The sequence below is a fragment of the Schistocerca americana genome, chromosome X, assembly GCF_021461395.2.
Source record: "Schistocerca americana isolate TAMUIC-IGC-003095 chromosome X, iqSchAmer2.1, whole genome shotgun sequence".
NCBI lineage: Eukaryota > Metazoa > Arthropoda > Insecta > Orthoptera > Acrididae > Schistocerca > Schistocerca americana.
Genome location: NC_060130.1, coordinates 409,539,745 through 409,556,491, shown reverse-complemented (window position 1 = coordinate 409,556,491; position 16,747 = coordinate 409,539,745). Strand labels below are relative to the sequence as shown.

The following is a 16,747-nucleotide window of genomic DNA, read 5'->3' as shown; positions in this document are numbered from 1 at the left end:
ACGCTTGGTATATATTGAGAGAGGGACTACTTGTCACTGCAGATGCAATGGCCATGGGTGGCTATGGAAGGGACTTCTTGGTATGAAATGGGTGGCAGCTGTCAAACTGGAGGTATTGCTGGTGGTTAGTAGGTTTGGTATGGACAGAGATACAGATGTAGCCATTTTTGAGGTGGATTTCAACATCTTGGAAGGTGGCTTGATGGGTTAAGTAGGAACAGGTGAAGTAAACGGAGGAGAAGGTGTTAAGTTCTGGAGGAATGTGGATAGGGTGTCCTCACACTAGATCCAGACCGCAAAGATGTCATCAATGAATCTGAACCAGGCGAGGAGTTTAGGATTCTGAGTGTTTAGAAACGATTCCTCTAGATCGTCCATGAATAGGTTGGCATAGGATTGTGCCATGCGGGTGCACATAGCCATATCCTGGATTTATTTGTAGGTAATGCCTTGAAAGGAGAAGTAATTCTGGGTGAGGATATAGTTGGTCATGGTGACTAGGAAGGTGGTTGTTGGTTTGGAATCCGTTGGGCATTGGGAAATGTAGAGTTCGATAGTGGCAAAGCTGTGGGCATTAGGGATGTTAGTGTCAAAGGAGGTGGCATCAATAGTGATGAGCAGGGCACAGTGTGGTAAAGGAACAGGAACTGTGGGGAGTCGGTGGAAGAAATGGTTGGTATCAATATAAAAGGGTAGGTTTTGGACAATAGATTGAAGGTGTTGGTCTACGAGAGCAGAGATTCTCTCAGTAGGGTCACAGTAACCGTCCACAATGGGGCGTCCTGGGTGGTTGGGTTAATGGACTTAAGGAAACTTGTAGAAATTAGGAGTGTGGAGACACATGGACTCTGGGGAGACGTTCTGGGATGGGCCTAAAGTATACAATAATATAGATATTGTTATTTACTAACTGAAGCTATTTTACCTATTTTGATACTTTTTTATATTTGACATGAATTTTGTTTCCTCAGTTGAAATTATAAGCCCAGCATTAATGGTTGTTCTTTCTAGAAGATTTATTTGAGTAACTGCTTCTGTCAGATTTTCTGAAAGTATTGAAAAATCATCTGCAAAGGCCAGGCAGTTAACATTAATTCTATTTGATTTCCTTCCCAGAATTATTGGTTCAATTTTTAGATTTTGTGGCTCCAAACTCCAGATCTTTACAATATTTTCTAAAACACAATTGGAAACCAAAGCTTATAAGGTATCATTCTTATCTACAAGTAATTATTATTTTGAATGGCTAAGATATTATTCCATAAATTTCACTTTAGATACAGTTTTTGTTAAGTTTCACAAAATATGTTTCCCAATTTTGCTGAACACCAGATTCTCTAAGGATTTTATCCTCTCTTTTCTGTATCTACAGAATAAAATGCTTTCTTGGAATCAATAAACGATGCTATTATAGATTTTCTGGTTAACATTTTTTGGCAAATTACTGATTTTAATTTAAAGATCTGGTACACACAGTATCTTTCCCATCAAAAACCTATTCTTGACAGTGAGATCCAGTCTGAAAATTATCAAAGATTACTTGAATGGCTCACTAGAAAATGTATTGCTTCCCAAAGATAAAAACCCAGATTAAAGACACGGTCTGGCACAGAGTTTTATTCCATTCAGAAAGACTGCTCCACTACAAAATTTGCCAGATTGATAGTTTCATATTGTTGTCTTATGTCTGCATGTCTGCTTACTGCTACTGCTAGATATTAGCCATACAAAATTTTTGTAAAACTGACACATAACGCACTAAGTTTCATCATGCCTTTTAAAACATTAAAAGCCTGTACAAATTTATGTTGGCAACTTATACAACTGGATGAAGTACATGAAACGTAATATTTAATGAAATACTCAAAGGGATGAATGTGACTTTGATTGGTAATGAAGTTATTGTATACAAATTTGGGGAATGATGTGACCTTGCAATTGGCGTCTTAGGTTGGGAGGAGGGGGTGGGGGGGGGGGGGGGGGGGGGGGGGAGAGGAGGGCACTAGCTGGAATACTTAAGGGGGCAAGCCAGGGTAAGAGGTGGAGGAGCAGTGGAGGACTAGGTGAGGGTAACTTGGTAACTGACACACAACTTTCAGCTGTGTTACAGATTTCTGAGTTTCAAAATGTTTTTATTCATATGTGAAAAATATTTACCAGCAGCAAGTAGCAAAATTTTATTTGAAAATAATATCTATTTAAAAGCTACATATGTAGTCATATGGCATTTTCATGTGGAAATCAGTTTTCTGGATGCAAGTGACATGATGGTATGGGATTCACTGATTCTGTCAACTAGATACAATCACACAACTCTTGAGTAATTACAGTGGCAATTTGCTAGATTCATACCATTAAAAAGTACGCACATAGTATCAATGAAACATTAACGTTAATATTAAATTCTGGTGCTGTCGTCCTGTGTTCTTTTTGTGAATTCATTTATCCACCATTTAGTCAAATTTAGATAAAAATATGGACCTTCAGGTTCATAATCTAGATACGTAAATGAGGGAGTGGACTTCGGTAAGGCTGGTTCTATCTGTGTTCCCTCATGCCATTCATTGAATGAAGTTATTGAAATTATTTTAGGTTGGGTAGTTATTGCACTTCGCCAAGCAACCTCATAGTATTTTCCATGGCGCCTGTGCCTGATATTTGCGACATTCCAAGGTCTAATCTGGGTATCAATATACCCAGGACCAACAGATGGAACAAATATAAGACTATTCTGATATGCAAATTTACTAAGACTTCGCCAGTTTTTCCATGATGATCCATATGTGAATCCACTGCTAGCAAAGTATGTGTAGAAACCTGTGAAAAATACAGACATAAATTATTAATAATAAAACATTATATCTGTCAATATAAATATCTCCAAAGTAGTTCTAAGAATGTTGTGTAAAGAATTAGTTGATCTCAAAATGTCAATGAAAACTAAAACTGATGTTTGAGATCGTTTTTGCACACAAAATATGTAACATACACCACTAAAAAACACTGACTACATTATGTGAAAAAGATAAACTTCTGCACAATAATAACAAACGAATATTTAAGTAAAAGCTATACCATCACAATAACCAAAAAATATCTTTCACCATATACACTGAGGTAACAAATCATGCAACAGCAGGCTGCACATATACAGATGCCATTAGTATTGTGAACACAAGGTACAAAAGGGCAATCGATTAGTGGAGCTGTCATTTGTACTCCGATGATTCACTGGCAGGAAGTAATCCCGCGCGCCAGCGCAATGGCGGTGCGTATTGACAATGTCCAAAAACTGACTGTTATATGGACAGCAAACAAATAAATAAATAAATAACACAGTGGCTGATGCCATTCACTTAACAACAAACAGTAGTGGCGTTTGCACTAGTTGTCAGTGCTAACAGACAAGAAACACCATGTGAAATAACCACAGAGATTGATGTTGGATGTACAATGAACATACCCGTTAGGACAGTGCAGCAAAATACGGTGTTAATGGGCTATGGCAGCATACAACCGAAGCAGATGCCTTTGCTAACAGTACATCATGTGCAGTGCCTTTCCTGGGCTCATGATCATATCATTTGGACCCTAGACAACTAGAAAATTGTGGCCTGGTCAGATGCGTCCCAATTTCAGTTGGTAAGAGCTGATGGTATGGTTCAAGTGTGGCACAGACCACATGAAACCATAGACCCAAGTTTCCAATGAGACACCATGCAAGCCAGTGGTGGCTCCATAATAGTGTGGGCTGTGTTTATATGGAATAGACTGGGTCCTCAGGACCAACTGAGCTGATCACTGACTGGAAATGGTTATGTTAGTCTCCAAATAGCCAATTTGCAGCCTTTCATAGACTTCATATTCCGAAACAATGATGTGCCATGTCACTGGGCCACAGTTGTTCACAGTTGGTTTGAACAACATTCTGGCCAATCTGAATGAACAATTTGGCCATCAAGGTCACCCGACATGAATCCCATTAAACATTTATGGGACAAGATTGAGAGGTCAGTTTGTGCAGGCAACACTTTCGAAATTATGAATGGCTACAGAGGCAGCATGGTTCAATATATCTGTAGGGGACTTCCAATGACTTGCTGAGTCCATACCACATCCAGCTGCTGCACTACACAGGGCAAAAGGGGTCCAACACAGCATTAGGGGGCATCCCATGGCTTTTGTCACTTCAGTGTACATACGGCACCAATTTAATGAAAAAATAAATTTTATGTAGTATTACTCTACAGTTATGATATCACCATTCTTCTCAATAACTTAATACTTTCAATATGTGCCAGTAACACATGCATTACTTATTAAGTTGAATTATTACTCAGACAGATAGAAAAACCCTTAAATTACATGCAATTTGGTTGTTCCTGGTAAAACAAGATAGATATGGTAAAACACATACCTAACAAAGATGATGTGACTTACCAAACAAAAGCGCTGGCATGTCAATAGACACACAAACAAACACACACACAAAATTCAAACTTTCGCAACCAACGGTTGCTTCGTCAGGAAAGAGGGAAAGAGAGGGAAAGACGAAAGGATGTGGGTTTTAAGGGAGAGGGTAAGGAGACATTCCAATCCCGGGAGCGGAAAGACTTACCTTAGGGGGGAAGAAAGGACAGGTCTACACTCGCGCGCGCGAGTGTTGGATATTATAAGCTATTGGACAAATTCCTTCTTCAGTAAAACACACATATATTCATACACACATGGCCACTGTCATCTCTGGCCTAATTGTGCTGAATAGTGCATGGATAGTGTGGTTACAGAAGACACACACACACACACACACACACACACACACACACACACATCCGCACAGACACAAGCAGACATGAAATGTCTCCTTCCCTCTTTCCTGACGAAGCAACCGTTGGTTGCGAAAGCTTGAATTTTGTGTGTATGTTTGTGTGTCTATCGACATGCCAGCGCTTTTGTTTGCTAAGTCACATCATCTTTGTTTTTAGATATATTTTTCCCACGTGGAATGTTTCCCTCTGAGATATATATATATATATTTTGCAGTAAGTGCGAAGTTATATCTGGAGGAAAGGAAAAACAACATCACTAAACCAAATTTAATATCTAATTAACATGTGACTGAGCGAGATTCAAAAAGGAACAGCAGTATACTCAGAGTACATAGAAATACTGCTCTACCTTCAATCCATTAAATCACATAGAATAAAACACTAATCACACTTCCACCTCTGTGTTTTCTGAAATAATGTGGCATAAGTCCAAGGTTGCTGTTTGCTAATAAAATAAAAATTCTTCTTAAAACAGTTATACATTATTGTACAATGAGTAATAAGGCCACCTGCAAAGAAACTACAATGACAAATGAAATATGTCCTTATATGAAAGCCTATTAATAAATTACATGTAACACATGTTAACAGAATTGACTGGTGGACTTGAAATAAGGCTAACTCACGTGGATTTGGTGACCAGACACTAGCACACGCAGTCTAACTTTTTGTATATGCCAGGCTGTTGTGTATCATGCAGTTAAGAAATTGCTACAATTCACATTACTGTGTCTACTACAATTTTCTACATGCCCACAGACTGATTCTCTCTAGTAGTAAGATGTAAGTTCCCAATGACAATTTGTCAATGTAGGAAGTTAGTTTACAACTATGGAAATTTGCCTCCGACAACAGACAGCATTATAAACTAGTTGTTCTACTGCCACAAACCTGGCCAACACACACAGGTACTGATGGAATTCTACTCATTTTGTCATCTCGCAAACTAGTTTGGAGTTCTTCATCAAGATGTTTACATCAGCAGTGATATCTAAAAATATGCAATGAAGCCATTCAGTCCTCAGTTAATTACTGCACGACAAGCTCAGAGGCTGTAGCTATGAAGATATGTCATTACAACATCAAAGGGGCAATGTAGCTTGTCAAGTATCAATAAGAAAGATAATTCAGATTTCTGCAAAGCAGCATGATTATTAGTGGGCAAACCACACATATTTAATAGGAGATGCAAAAATATGATATAGGATAGATTGCTACTAACCACTGAGTGACAGGTACACTGCAACGAAGACTGTTGGATATTATAAGCTATTGGACAAATTCCTTCTTCAGTAAAACACACATATATTCATACACACATGGCCACTGTCATCTCTGGCCTAATTGTGCTGAATACTGCATGGATAGTGTGGTTACAGAAGAGGTATGTGACTGGGAAGGGTAGGGATAGCAGGATTGGAGTGGATAGGATGCTATAGTGCTGCCTGTGGTGAGGACAGGATGGTAAACTGCTACATGCAGCATTGGAAAGCTGTGCTGAAGGGGTGAGGGTGGAGGTGAGGGGAAGGGTAGAGGGAGAGAAGCAGACAAGGGGAAAGGACTACACAGATACATTGCAGGGGTAGCAGGCATTTGTGACATTGGAGTGAGAGCAGGGAAGGGGCCAGAAGCAGATGCAGAAAGGGGCTAGCAAAGGTTGAGGCCAGGAAAGGTTAAGAGATTGGAGCATATGTTGTAGGGAGAGTACCCACTTGTGCAATTCAGAAAAGCTGGTGTTGGTGAGAATAGTCTAAATAGCACAGGTTGTGAAGAAGTTGTTGAAGTGGGGCACATCATGCTGGGTGGCAGGCTTTGCAACTGAACTGACTCTTGGCCACAATTTGGAGGTGGCCATTTATGTGGGCAGACAGCATGTTAGTGATCATTCCCACATAGAATGCCACACAGTGGTTGTAGCCAAGTTAGTAGACCACATGTTTGCTTCCAAAGGTGGTCCTGTCTTTCATGGAGTAGAAGATGCCTGTGACAGGACTTGAGTAGGTAGCAGTGTAAAGGTGTATGGGACAGGTCTTGCATCTATGTCTATTACAGGGATATGAGCTGTGGGGCAAAGGGTTGGAAGGAGGGATGGAATAGGCACAGACAATGATATTGCATAGATTGAGTGAGTGGTACAATACTGGGAGGGGGGGGGGGGGGGTAATGGGGAGGATATTTCTCATTGCACAGTGATAAGTTGTCGAAACCCTGAGGAGACAAGGTGCAGGAGATCTGTTTCTGGATAAGTTGGAGAGGGTAATTTTGATCTGTGAAGGCCCAGTGAGATCCTCAGCATACTTGGGGAGGGACGTTTCATCAGTGAGGATGCAATTGCCATGGGTGGCTAGGCTGTATGGAAGGGATATCTTGGTGTAGAATGGGTGGCAGCTGTCAAAATGAAGATATTGTTGGTGATTGGCAGGTTTGATGTGGACAAATGTACTGATGGAGCCATCCATGAGGTTGTGGTCAACTTTGAGGAAAGTAGCTTTCTGAACAAAGAAGGGCCAAGTGAAGTATATGAGGGAGAAGGTGTTGAAGTTCTGTGAGAATGTTAATAGCGTGTTCTAACCCCTGATCTACATCATGAAGACATCATCAATGAATGTGAACTATGTGAGGGGTTTGGGATTCTGGCTAGCAATGATTTCTCTAGAGGGCACATGGATAGACTGGCATAGGATGGTGCCACATAGATGTACATGGCTGTACTGCAGATTCATTGTAGGTGAAGCCCTCAAGGGAGAAGTAATTGTGGCTATACTTGGTGATGGTGCCCAAGGAGGAGGTTGTAGGTTTGAGGTCAGTCAGACATTGAGAAAAGTAGCGTTCAATGGCAGAAACGACATGAACACTGGGGATATTAGCATAGATGGAAGTTGCATCAACAGTGGTGAGCAGGATGCAGGGTGGTAAGGGGACAGGAACTGTGGAGTCAGCAGAGGAAATGGTTAGTGTCTTTTATATAGGAGGGTACATTGCAGGTGTGTTAGTCCACAAGGGTAGGTATTCTCTCAGTGGGGACACAGAATCCAGTCACAATAGGGTGTCTTGAATGGTTGGATTTATGTATTGTAGAAGGCAGGAGTGGAGGGGGGTGAGGAGAGAGGTGCCTTCAGGAGAGGGGGTTCTGGTATGGACCTAAGGCTTGGAGGAGTAATTGCTGATAATGCTAGATTTCTGGAATGGGGTCACTATGGCACGTCTCACATACACCTGTTATTCCACCACACCACACCACACCACACCACACCACACCTCACCTCCCACAAGCACAACCTGCCCATGCTACAACCAGCACCCCACTACCCTATCCCCATCAGGTCCTTGCACATTCCCACCACAGGCAGCACTACAGAATATTCCCCCATTGTTACCCCACTGTCCCTACCCATACTCCCCTATGCCTCTTCTGCACCCTCACTTCACATCCAAAACAAAATCACTGCTCACCACAGTGAGACCTTAGCACAAGAGCTGTGTGTGTGTGTGTGTGTGTGTGTGTGTGTGTGTGTGTGTTTTTCCTACATGTCAAGAAGGAGTTTGTCCTATAGCTTATAATATCCAACATTATTCTTTCAATATACCTGCCTGTCCCTCAACACCTCCTGTATGTGGTGAACAGCAGTATATCCTATATCATTATCCCTATGACATCAGACTTCTGGAAGTCCTACACTGTGTGTGATAATATTTCATTAGAAGCAAAAAATTATGTAAATAGTATAACATCTCATTTGCTGGCTGTGCCTGTGTGCTCTTTCTGTGGCTACTGTCTATGACAGGATTGATTTTTAGGGGAAGGAGGCTTTCTTCAGTATGGAGTTGATGGTCCAGTATTTGCAAAACCTACTAAGTGGGCTGTGGCTGAAGCTTACATGGCTGGCTTATAGAGAGAGTAATTTCCCCACAATGGCCGGCATTTCCAACATCTGATGCTGGAAAAGTTCTGAAAGTCCTGACAGAAAGCAGCAGTTTACAGAAGCTCTATTAGCAGGAGCAAAATGGGGGATGAAAATTCCTGCATTCTGCTCCTGATCCTGATTCACTGAAGGGCCTAAATGCTAAATAACTTTGTGAGGCAGTTTGAGCCAGTGAAATTGGGGTTGTTGATCAGTAGCCCTGTTAGACTCTCTGGAGTGAAGGTGCCAATGCGAGAGTCTTACTGATTTCTGTGTGCAGAGACTTAAAGTATGACAGACTGGAAGAATTGGAAGTGTGTTCCTGGGTATTGCATGGAACTCTACTTAATCACTTTCCAGTTTTTGTCCATGAATGTTGCAGATTAGTGAGCATGGGCTGACAGCAGTGAAAATATTAAACTCTAAGGTCAGGTCTCGGAATCTTTTTGAAAGTAATAGGATTGCTACAGGGCTTTCATTATTGAATCAGAGTATTGAGAAGTTTTACCCTGTCTCATAGGTTCATAGGTCAAAAGCAAGGCTGGCAACCCTTTCTCAGACTGAGCTTGTGTGTAGTAACATAAAGAATTAATCCAGGTCAGCTAATAAATGTTTCCAATTAATCTGTGGAGCAGCACATTGCATAGTTTGTCTCAGGTGCTGCATGTCGCTGAGAGTGCACGGATTCTGGCCATGACTGTTATGTAATTGCACACAACACTATGCAGTGGACAAAAAGAATGTTTCAATAGTATCACAGGAAAATTCATTTGAGAAAACTAATAAATTATGAGACAGTATTGCTGGCAAGTTCTTTCCTTCAAGAGGCAAGAGGTATACATTGTCTATAGTCACATATGAAGTGACACACTTCCTAGCATTCAGAACTAATAGTTCCTTTGGTTGGGAGGAGAGATGGATAGTTTGTGGAAGATTTAAAAGATAGGAGAGGTCACTTGAACCCCAGAATGTGAAAGACTCACATGTAGTAAGAGTGAGGGTGGATAGAGATGAAGGGGGATGGCTTCTCCTTTCATCTTCACTACAGGTGAGTCTGTCTCTCATCCTGGGGTCTGAGTGACCTGCCAGTCCTTTTTAACATTGCCCAACCTATTCATCTCGCCTTCCAACCACAGGAATTACTTTAGTTCTGAAAGATAGGTGGGTGTTACTTATATATCTGTTTATCAGCAGCACTGCATGTAATGCCTCTTTAAGGTAAGTACTGGGCAACAATTATGCGTGGTAAATTATATAAACAGTTACATGCCCTAAACCTGTGAACTTGTTGACCACTGGAACAATAAAAACGTCTAGAAACTCAGTCTTTCATTACCTAAAATATGGCCAGATCTCCAGGTATGCCCATGGCTGTCTCCCTTGACACCACAAATTAGAAGATGGTGCAAGCAATGATACTGTTTATTCACAAGCATCGTCACAAACAGATGGCCAAGTGTCAAATGGCAATGTTCTATTCTTAAGGGATGCACATCCAACATGAATGGTGACCTAACTTTATGTAGGTTGTTACATTTCCAATCTCTCATTCATCCTCTAGCAAGTGACCTCCACCTCAAAACTGAGAGACCATGGTACAAGAATAGCACAAAGTAATACAGTGTGTTCATCTCATGCACACCCTGCTCCTGCATCTCTCATGCACACCCTGCTCCTGCATCAGCTTACTAATTTCCTTTGATTCCCACACATACATGTACCAGCAAAATCATACTCAATTTCCATGCAACTGCAGTATGTGAATGAGCCATGTTTTCTGCATGCTTTTCTGTATCTGGCATACATTTGCTGAAAAGCATGAATAACACTTCTGGAACAGAACAGAAAAAAATATTTCCACCAATCACATTTCATCTCCATCTGTCCCTATGGAAGGCCACAGAGCTATCACTGACTGCAATTAATCTAAAAAGTGATCCTAAAGACAGTGTCAGTTGCTTGTAGATACCACTTTTACAATGTATACAGCACAGGTTATCCACTTTGAAGTTGCAATTGAATATTCACTCTTACATAACTAGGAACAGGAACTCTCAATATGCACTGGTCTAGAATTACAAAAATACAAAAAAGTCTCCTGCATGCAGGACAATTCTTTTTAACCAATTATTCTGTGGGAGCCAGCAGTTGAAAACTAGTACATTCAGAAAAGCTGTGGAAGCTTGGCAGAAAGAAAAAGCTTTCTATAAGGAGCAGTCAAATGAAAATGGAACAGATGGGGAAAAAAGTAAGTAAACTGTTTATTATTTTGAAAGTAATCACCATAGCTGTTAATGCATTTATCCCATTGTGAGACAAGACGGTCAATGCCTTCATGGAAAAAATGTTTGCAGCTGCCTTCTGTTACGCAATCAAGCCATAATTTTCATACATACACATATAAAAGATTTACTCTGAAGAGCCAAAGAAACCGGTACACCTGACTAATATCATGTAGCGTCCCTGTGAGCATACAGAAGTGCCACATAACGATGTGGCATGGACTCTACTAATGTCTGAAGTAGTGCAGGAGAGAGTTGACAACATAAATCCTGCAGGGTTGTCCATAAATCTGTAGAGTACAGGTGGGTGGAGATCTCTTCTGAACATTACAAACATCCCAGATATGCTCAATCATGTTAATGTCTGGGGATTTTGGTGGGCAGTGGATGTGTTTTTAATCAGAAAAGTGTTCCTGGAGCCACTTTGTAGCAATTCTGGACGTGTGGGGTGTCGCATTGTTGTGCTTCAATTGCCCAAGTCCGTTGGAATACACAAAGGACATGAATGGATGCAGGTCACCAGACAGGATACTTATGTACCTGTCACCTGTCAGAGTCGTATCTAGATGTATCAGGGGTCCTATATCACTCCAACTGCATACAACCCACACCATTAAAGAGCCTCCACCAGCTTGAACTGTCCACAGCTGACACACAGGGTCCATGGATTCATGAGGTTGTCTCCATACCCATACATGTCCATCCTCTCGATACAATTTGAAATGGGACTTGTCCGACCAGGCAACATGTTTCCAGTCATCAACAGTCCAATGTCAGTGTTGATGGGCCAAGGCAAGGTGTAAAGCTTTGTGTCTTGCAGTCATCAAGCACACACGAGTGGGCCTTTGGCTCCAAAAGCACATATCAATGATGTTTCATTGAATGGTTCACATTGTGACACTTGTTGATGGCCCAGCATTGAAATCTGCAGCAATTTGTGGAAGGTTACACTTCTGTCACATTGAACAGTTCTCTTCAATCATCATTGGTCCTGTTCTTACAGGATCTTTATACAGCCACTGCTATGTCGGAGATTTGATGCTTTACCAGATTCCTGTTATTCATGGTACGCTCGTGAAATGGTCGTACGGGAAAATCCCCATTTCATCCCTATCTCTGAGATGCTGTGTCTCACTGCTCATGTACTGACTACAACACCACATTCAAACTCATTTAAACAGCAGTAAGCAATCTAACAACTGCGCCAGACACTTGTTGTCCTAAATAGGCATTGCTGACTGCAGTGCCATATTCTGCCTGTTTACATGTCTCTGTATTTGAATATGCATGCCTATACCAGTTTCTTTGGCACTTCAATGTATATCCCGAACATTTAAACTTATGTTGAAGCATTTCACACGAATTCATGTAAATCCATTTTATTAATTGTTTTGAAATTGTACCAGCAATTATCATTTATAGTGTTATTAACTCTTTGAACGTAAGATCACTGTTCTTGTTCACTTAGAAACGGGTAAGAGACTTTGCAAATATGTGGTGTGGAATGGAAGCTCTTGGCAGAAAGGTTGTTGCTAAGGGACTCCAATTTTGTTTTGTAGTACTGCTGAAGGCAGAAGTATTATATGTTATTATTTCTGAGTGTAGAAATTCATTTAACAGTACAGAAACTACATTTATTGTAAGTTAGCTGAATAACAATCCTTTGTCCATTCAATATTTTTTGGTATAAGGATGACAACTTGGGACTTAATGGAAGACAGTAAGGCCAACAATGAACAAACATAAGTACTAATTTAGAACAATAGATGTGATGTGAGAATCTCTACAAACTAACTACATAGGTCATTAAAACACCCACTTTGTGACATTGTCTGGTATCATTACAATGTACGAAGAAATATTAGACTTTTTTCAGAAGTTAAATGCAAAAAGAAATTAAAATTTACCACGAATGCAAAATCCAGTGAAATGAAAATGAAACAGAACAACAATCAAGACCTGTGAACAAAAGGACTGGAGAACAAAGAGGACATTACATACACAGAAATAAAAGCTAGGTACATGATACCAATTTTTCTTTAATTATCTTCTTAGACAAAAAACAGTAACAAAAATTTTATTACTTGTGATATTTGTTTTTTTATGTGAAGTAATTTTGCTAACCTACTTCATTGATCATTTCAAAATAACATTGAAGGAGGAGGAAGGTGGCTCACTTGAGAACACCTTTGAGGAAGACAATTCAGGGTTAGGATTTCAGAATTAGAGTTTGGAAAATTCAGAGAACAAACAAACATTACATCAATTTATGCAAAAAATGAACACAGCTATAAATTTTTAGCACAAAAAAGTAACTAACAAATTTCTGATGCCAACAAAACTTCAAACAATCTAATTTCTGAGCAGTTCTCTGATGATGCTGTAATTTACGGTCTGGTAAGGTCAACCGAAAACCAGTATCAGTTGCAAAGCGATTTAGAAAAGATTGCTGTATGGTGTGGCAGGTGGCAGTTGACATTAAATAACGAAAAGTGTGAGGTGATCCACATGAGTTCCAGAAGGAATCCGTTGGAATTCGATTACTTGATAAATAGTACAATTCTCAAGGCTGTCAATTCAACTAAGTACCTGGGTGTTAAAATTACGAACAACTTCAGTTGGAAGGACCACATAGACAATATTGTGGGGAAGGCGAGCCAAAGGTTGCATTTCATTGGCAGGACACTTAGAAGATGCAACAAGTCCACTAAAGAGACAGCTTACACTACACTCGTTCGTCCTCTGTTAGAATATTGCTGCGCGGTGTGGGATCCTTACCAGGTGGGATTGATGGAGGACATCGAAAGGGTGCAAAAAAAGGGCAGCTCGTTTTGTATTATCACGTAATAGGGGAGAGAGTGTGGCCGATATGATACGCGAGTTGGGATGGAAGTCATTAAAGCAAAGACGTTTATCGTCGCGGCGAGATCTATTTACGAAATTTCAGTCACCAACTTTCTCTTCCAAATGCGAAAATTTTTTGTTGAGCCCAACCTACATAGGTAGGAATGATCACCAATAAGAGAAATCAGAGCTCGAACAGAAAGGTTTAGGTGTTCGTTTTTCCTGTGCGCTGTTCGGGAGTGGAATGGTAGAGAGATAGTATGATTGTGGTTCGATGAACCCTCTGCCAAGCACTTAAATGTGAATTGCAGAGTAGTCATGTAGATGTAGAAATAAATTTCCAATAAGAGTGAAGCACTGAAAACTAAATTAGGAAATAAGATTGCTGAAAGTTGTGATGGTGATAACTTGGGGGTAGGAAATCAGATTCTGGCATTCAGAGATGGACTAAGTGGACAAACTGAAACCATGAATTCAAAAATTAGACTTAAATGACAGAGTTACAAACACAGAATCCAGTGTTCACATTGTTAATCAAAAAGGAACTAACTGGAAGTAAATTTGTGGGGTGAAATTTTAGAAATAGATCCTAATTTTAATAATGAAATTGTAACTGTTAACATTACTTGTGACAAATTTTGTAATATTGAAAATACCATTTCAGAAAAAGATAATGGCTGTAAAAGTTGGTAGGCTGGTTGGTTTAAAAGAGGGGGGAAGGGACCAAACTGTGAGGTCATCGGTCCCTTGTTCCCAGTAGAATAATTACAAAATGGAAAGAAGAGAAGAAAGGAGACATACAGCACAATAACAAGAGAAAAGAAGAACCAGAAGAACGATGGAAGGACATCAACACTACTATGGACAAAAAAAGGAAAATAAAACCATAGAGAGAAGCAAGAAACAGGTAGAATGGGTAAAAACAAGAGAGCAGATAACAGTGGCTGGCCGACCACAAGAATAAAAAGGAAAAGCCAGCCACTCTGCGTCACATTAATACACCTACCCTAAAAGCATTACAGTGGAGAACACAAAAGGACAAAGAATATGTGCTAAAACTTATATAGAATGATAAAAACCACCGTCACGTATCAAATGTAAAACTAAATTAGCCAATGACGCACTGCCAGCTAAAATTAATGGCAACGAGTCCGGTAACTGAAGAGTCCGTCGCAGGTCAGCAAAAGGACACCTCACCAAGATATGGGACACTGTCAGCTGGGCGCCGCACAGACACTGAGGTGGGTCACCACAGCACAGGAGGTAGCCGTGTGTCACCCAAGCGTGGCCAATGCAGAGCCAACAGAGAACCACAGAGTCCCTGTGAGAGGCCCGCATGGAGGACTGCCACACATTCATAGTCTCCTCCATGGCATGCAGTTTGTTGTGCATGCTGAGGTTATGCCATTTCGTCTCCCAAACCGCAAGACCTTGCGGCATAGTACTGAACACAGGTCAGTTGCAGAGAAGCCAATCTCCATAAGCAGTTTCCACATAGCCTGTTTGGCCAGCTTGTCGGCAAGTTCATGCCCTGGGATTCCATTGTGACCTGGGGTCCAGACAAAAACCACTCTACGACCGGACTGTTCCAGGGCATAGATGGACTCCTGGATGGACGCTATCAAAGGATGATGAGGGCAGCACTAGTCAAGAGCTTGTAGGCTGCTCAAGGAGTTAGTACACAGAAGAAAAGCCTCCCCAGGGCATGAAGAGAGGTGTTCAAGAGCACGAGATATAGCCACCAGCTCGGCAGTGAGAACACTGCAGACATCGGGCAAGGAATGCTGTGCAACACATCCTCCATGGACATACGCTATGCCGATGTGAGCATCAGCCATCGAGCCATTGGTGTAAACCACTTCATGGCCTCGGTACTTGTCAAGAATCAAGAGGAAGTAGCAGCAGAGAGCCGCGGGGTTAATTGAGTCCTCAGGGCCATGTGAAAGGTCCAGGTGAAGCTGTGGCCTAGGTGTGCACCATGGAGGTGTACGTGAATGTACCTCAATTATAGGTGGTAAAGGCAAGGATTCCAGTTAAGAAAGAAGGGATCAGACACGAACTCTAACTGGAAGCCCTGACCTGGGCTGGCCATGCAGGAGATGAACCACCATGGATGGGAAAAGGAGACGGTGATTCAGACGCACAGGAGAGCTACGAACGTGTGCTACTTAACTGGCCAGCAGCTGTGCATGCCTAACCCGCAATGGAGGTTTCCACAAGGACACTGGTCACCGGACTCGTCCTAAAAGCTCCTGTCGCTAGGCGAACACCACAGTGGTGCACTGGGTCAAGTAAACGCAATGCTGAATGTGCTGCCGAACCACAAACCAGACTCCCATAGTCAAGGCAGGATTGAACAAGGGCTCTGTAGAGCTGCAACGGTGTAGAGTGATCTGCACCCCAGTTGGTGTTGCTCAGGCAGCGAAAGGTACTGAGGTGCTGCCAGCACTTCCACTTAAGCTGATGAAGATGACGAAGCCAAGTCAATTGGACATCAAAAACCAGTCCTAAGAATCGATATGTCTCCGCTACAGTGTGTGATCATCATTAAAGTAAAGTTCTGGCTCTGGATGAACTGTACGATGCTGACAGAAGCTTGTGGCTGTAAACTGGAAACTGTGGGCTAGAGCCCATGACTGTGCCTTGTGGATGGCTCCTTGTAGGTGCCACTCAGCAGCACCAGTACTGGTGGAGCAGTATGAAATGCAGAAATTGTCTGAATACAGAGAAGGTGAGACGGACGACCCTACAGCTGCTGCTAGACCATTAATGGCCACTAAAAATAGAGAGACACTTAATACAGATCCCTGTGGGACCTCATTCTCCTGGATATGGGGGAACTATGGGAGGCACCAACTTGGACACGGAAAGTACGAAGCGACTGGAAATT

General features: G+C 41.5%; 1 protein-coding gene across 5 annotated transcripts in view; it reads right to left on the bottom strand.

The window, feature by feature from the left end:
- Positions 1 to 2,152: 2,152 nt before the first annotated feature.
- LOC124556582 (glycoprotein endo-alpha-1,2-mannosidase) overlaps positions 2,153 to 16,747 on the bottom strand; it is a 102,399-nt gene continuing 87,804 nt past the window's right edge. For all 5 annotated transcript variants that reach the window (XM_047130549.1, XM_047130547.1, XM_047130550.1 and 2 more), the window contains one exon: positions 2,153 to 2,817. In XM_047130549.1, coding sequence (XP_046986505.1) covers positions 2,399 to 2,817 — 419 coding nt within the window. In that variant the 3' untranslated portion in view covers positions 2,153 to 2,398. The remainder of the gene's footprint in view (positions 2,818 to 16,747) is intronic.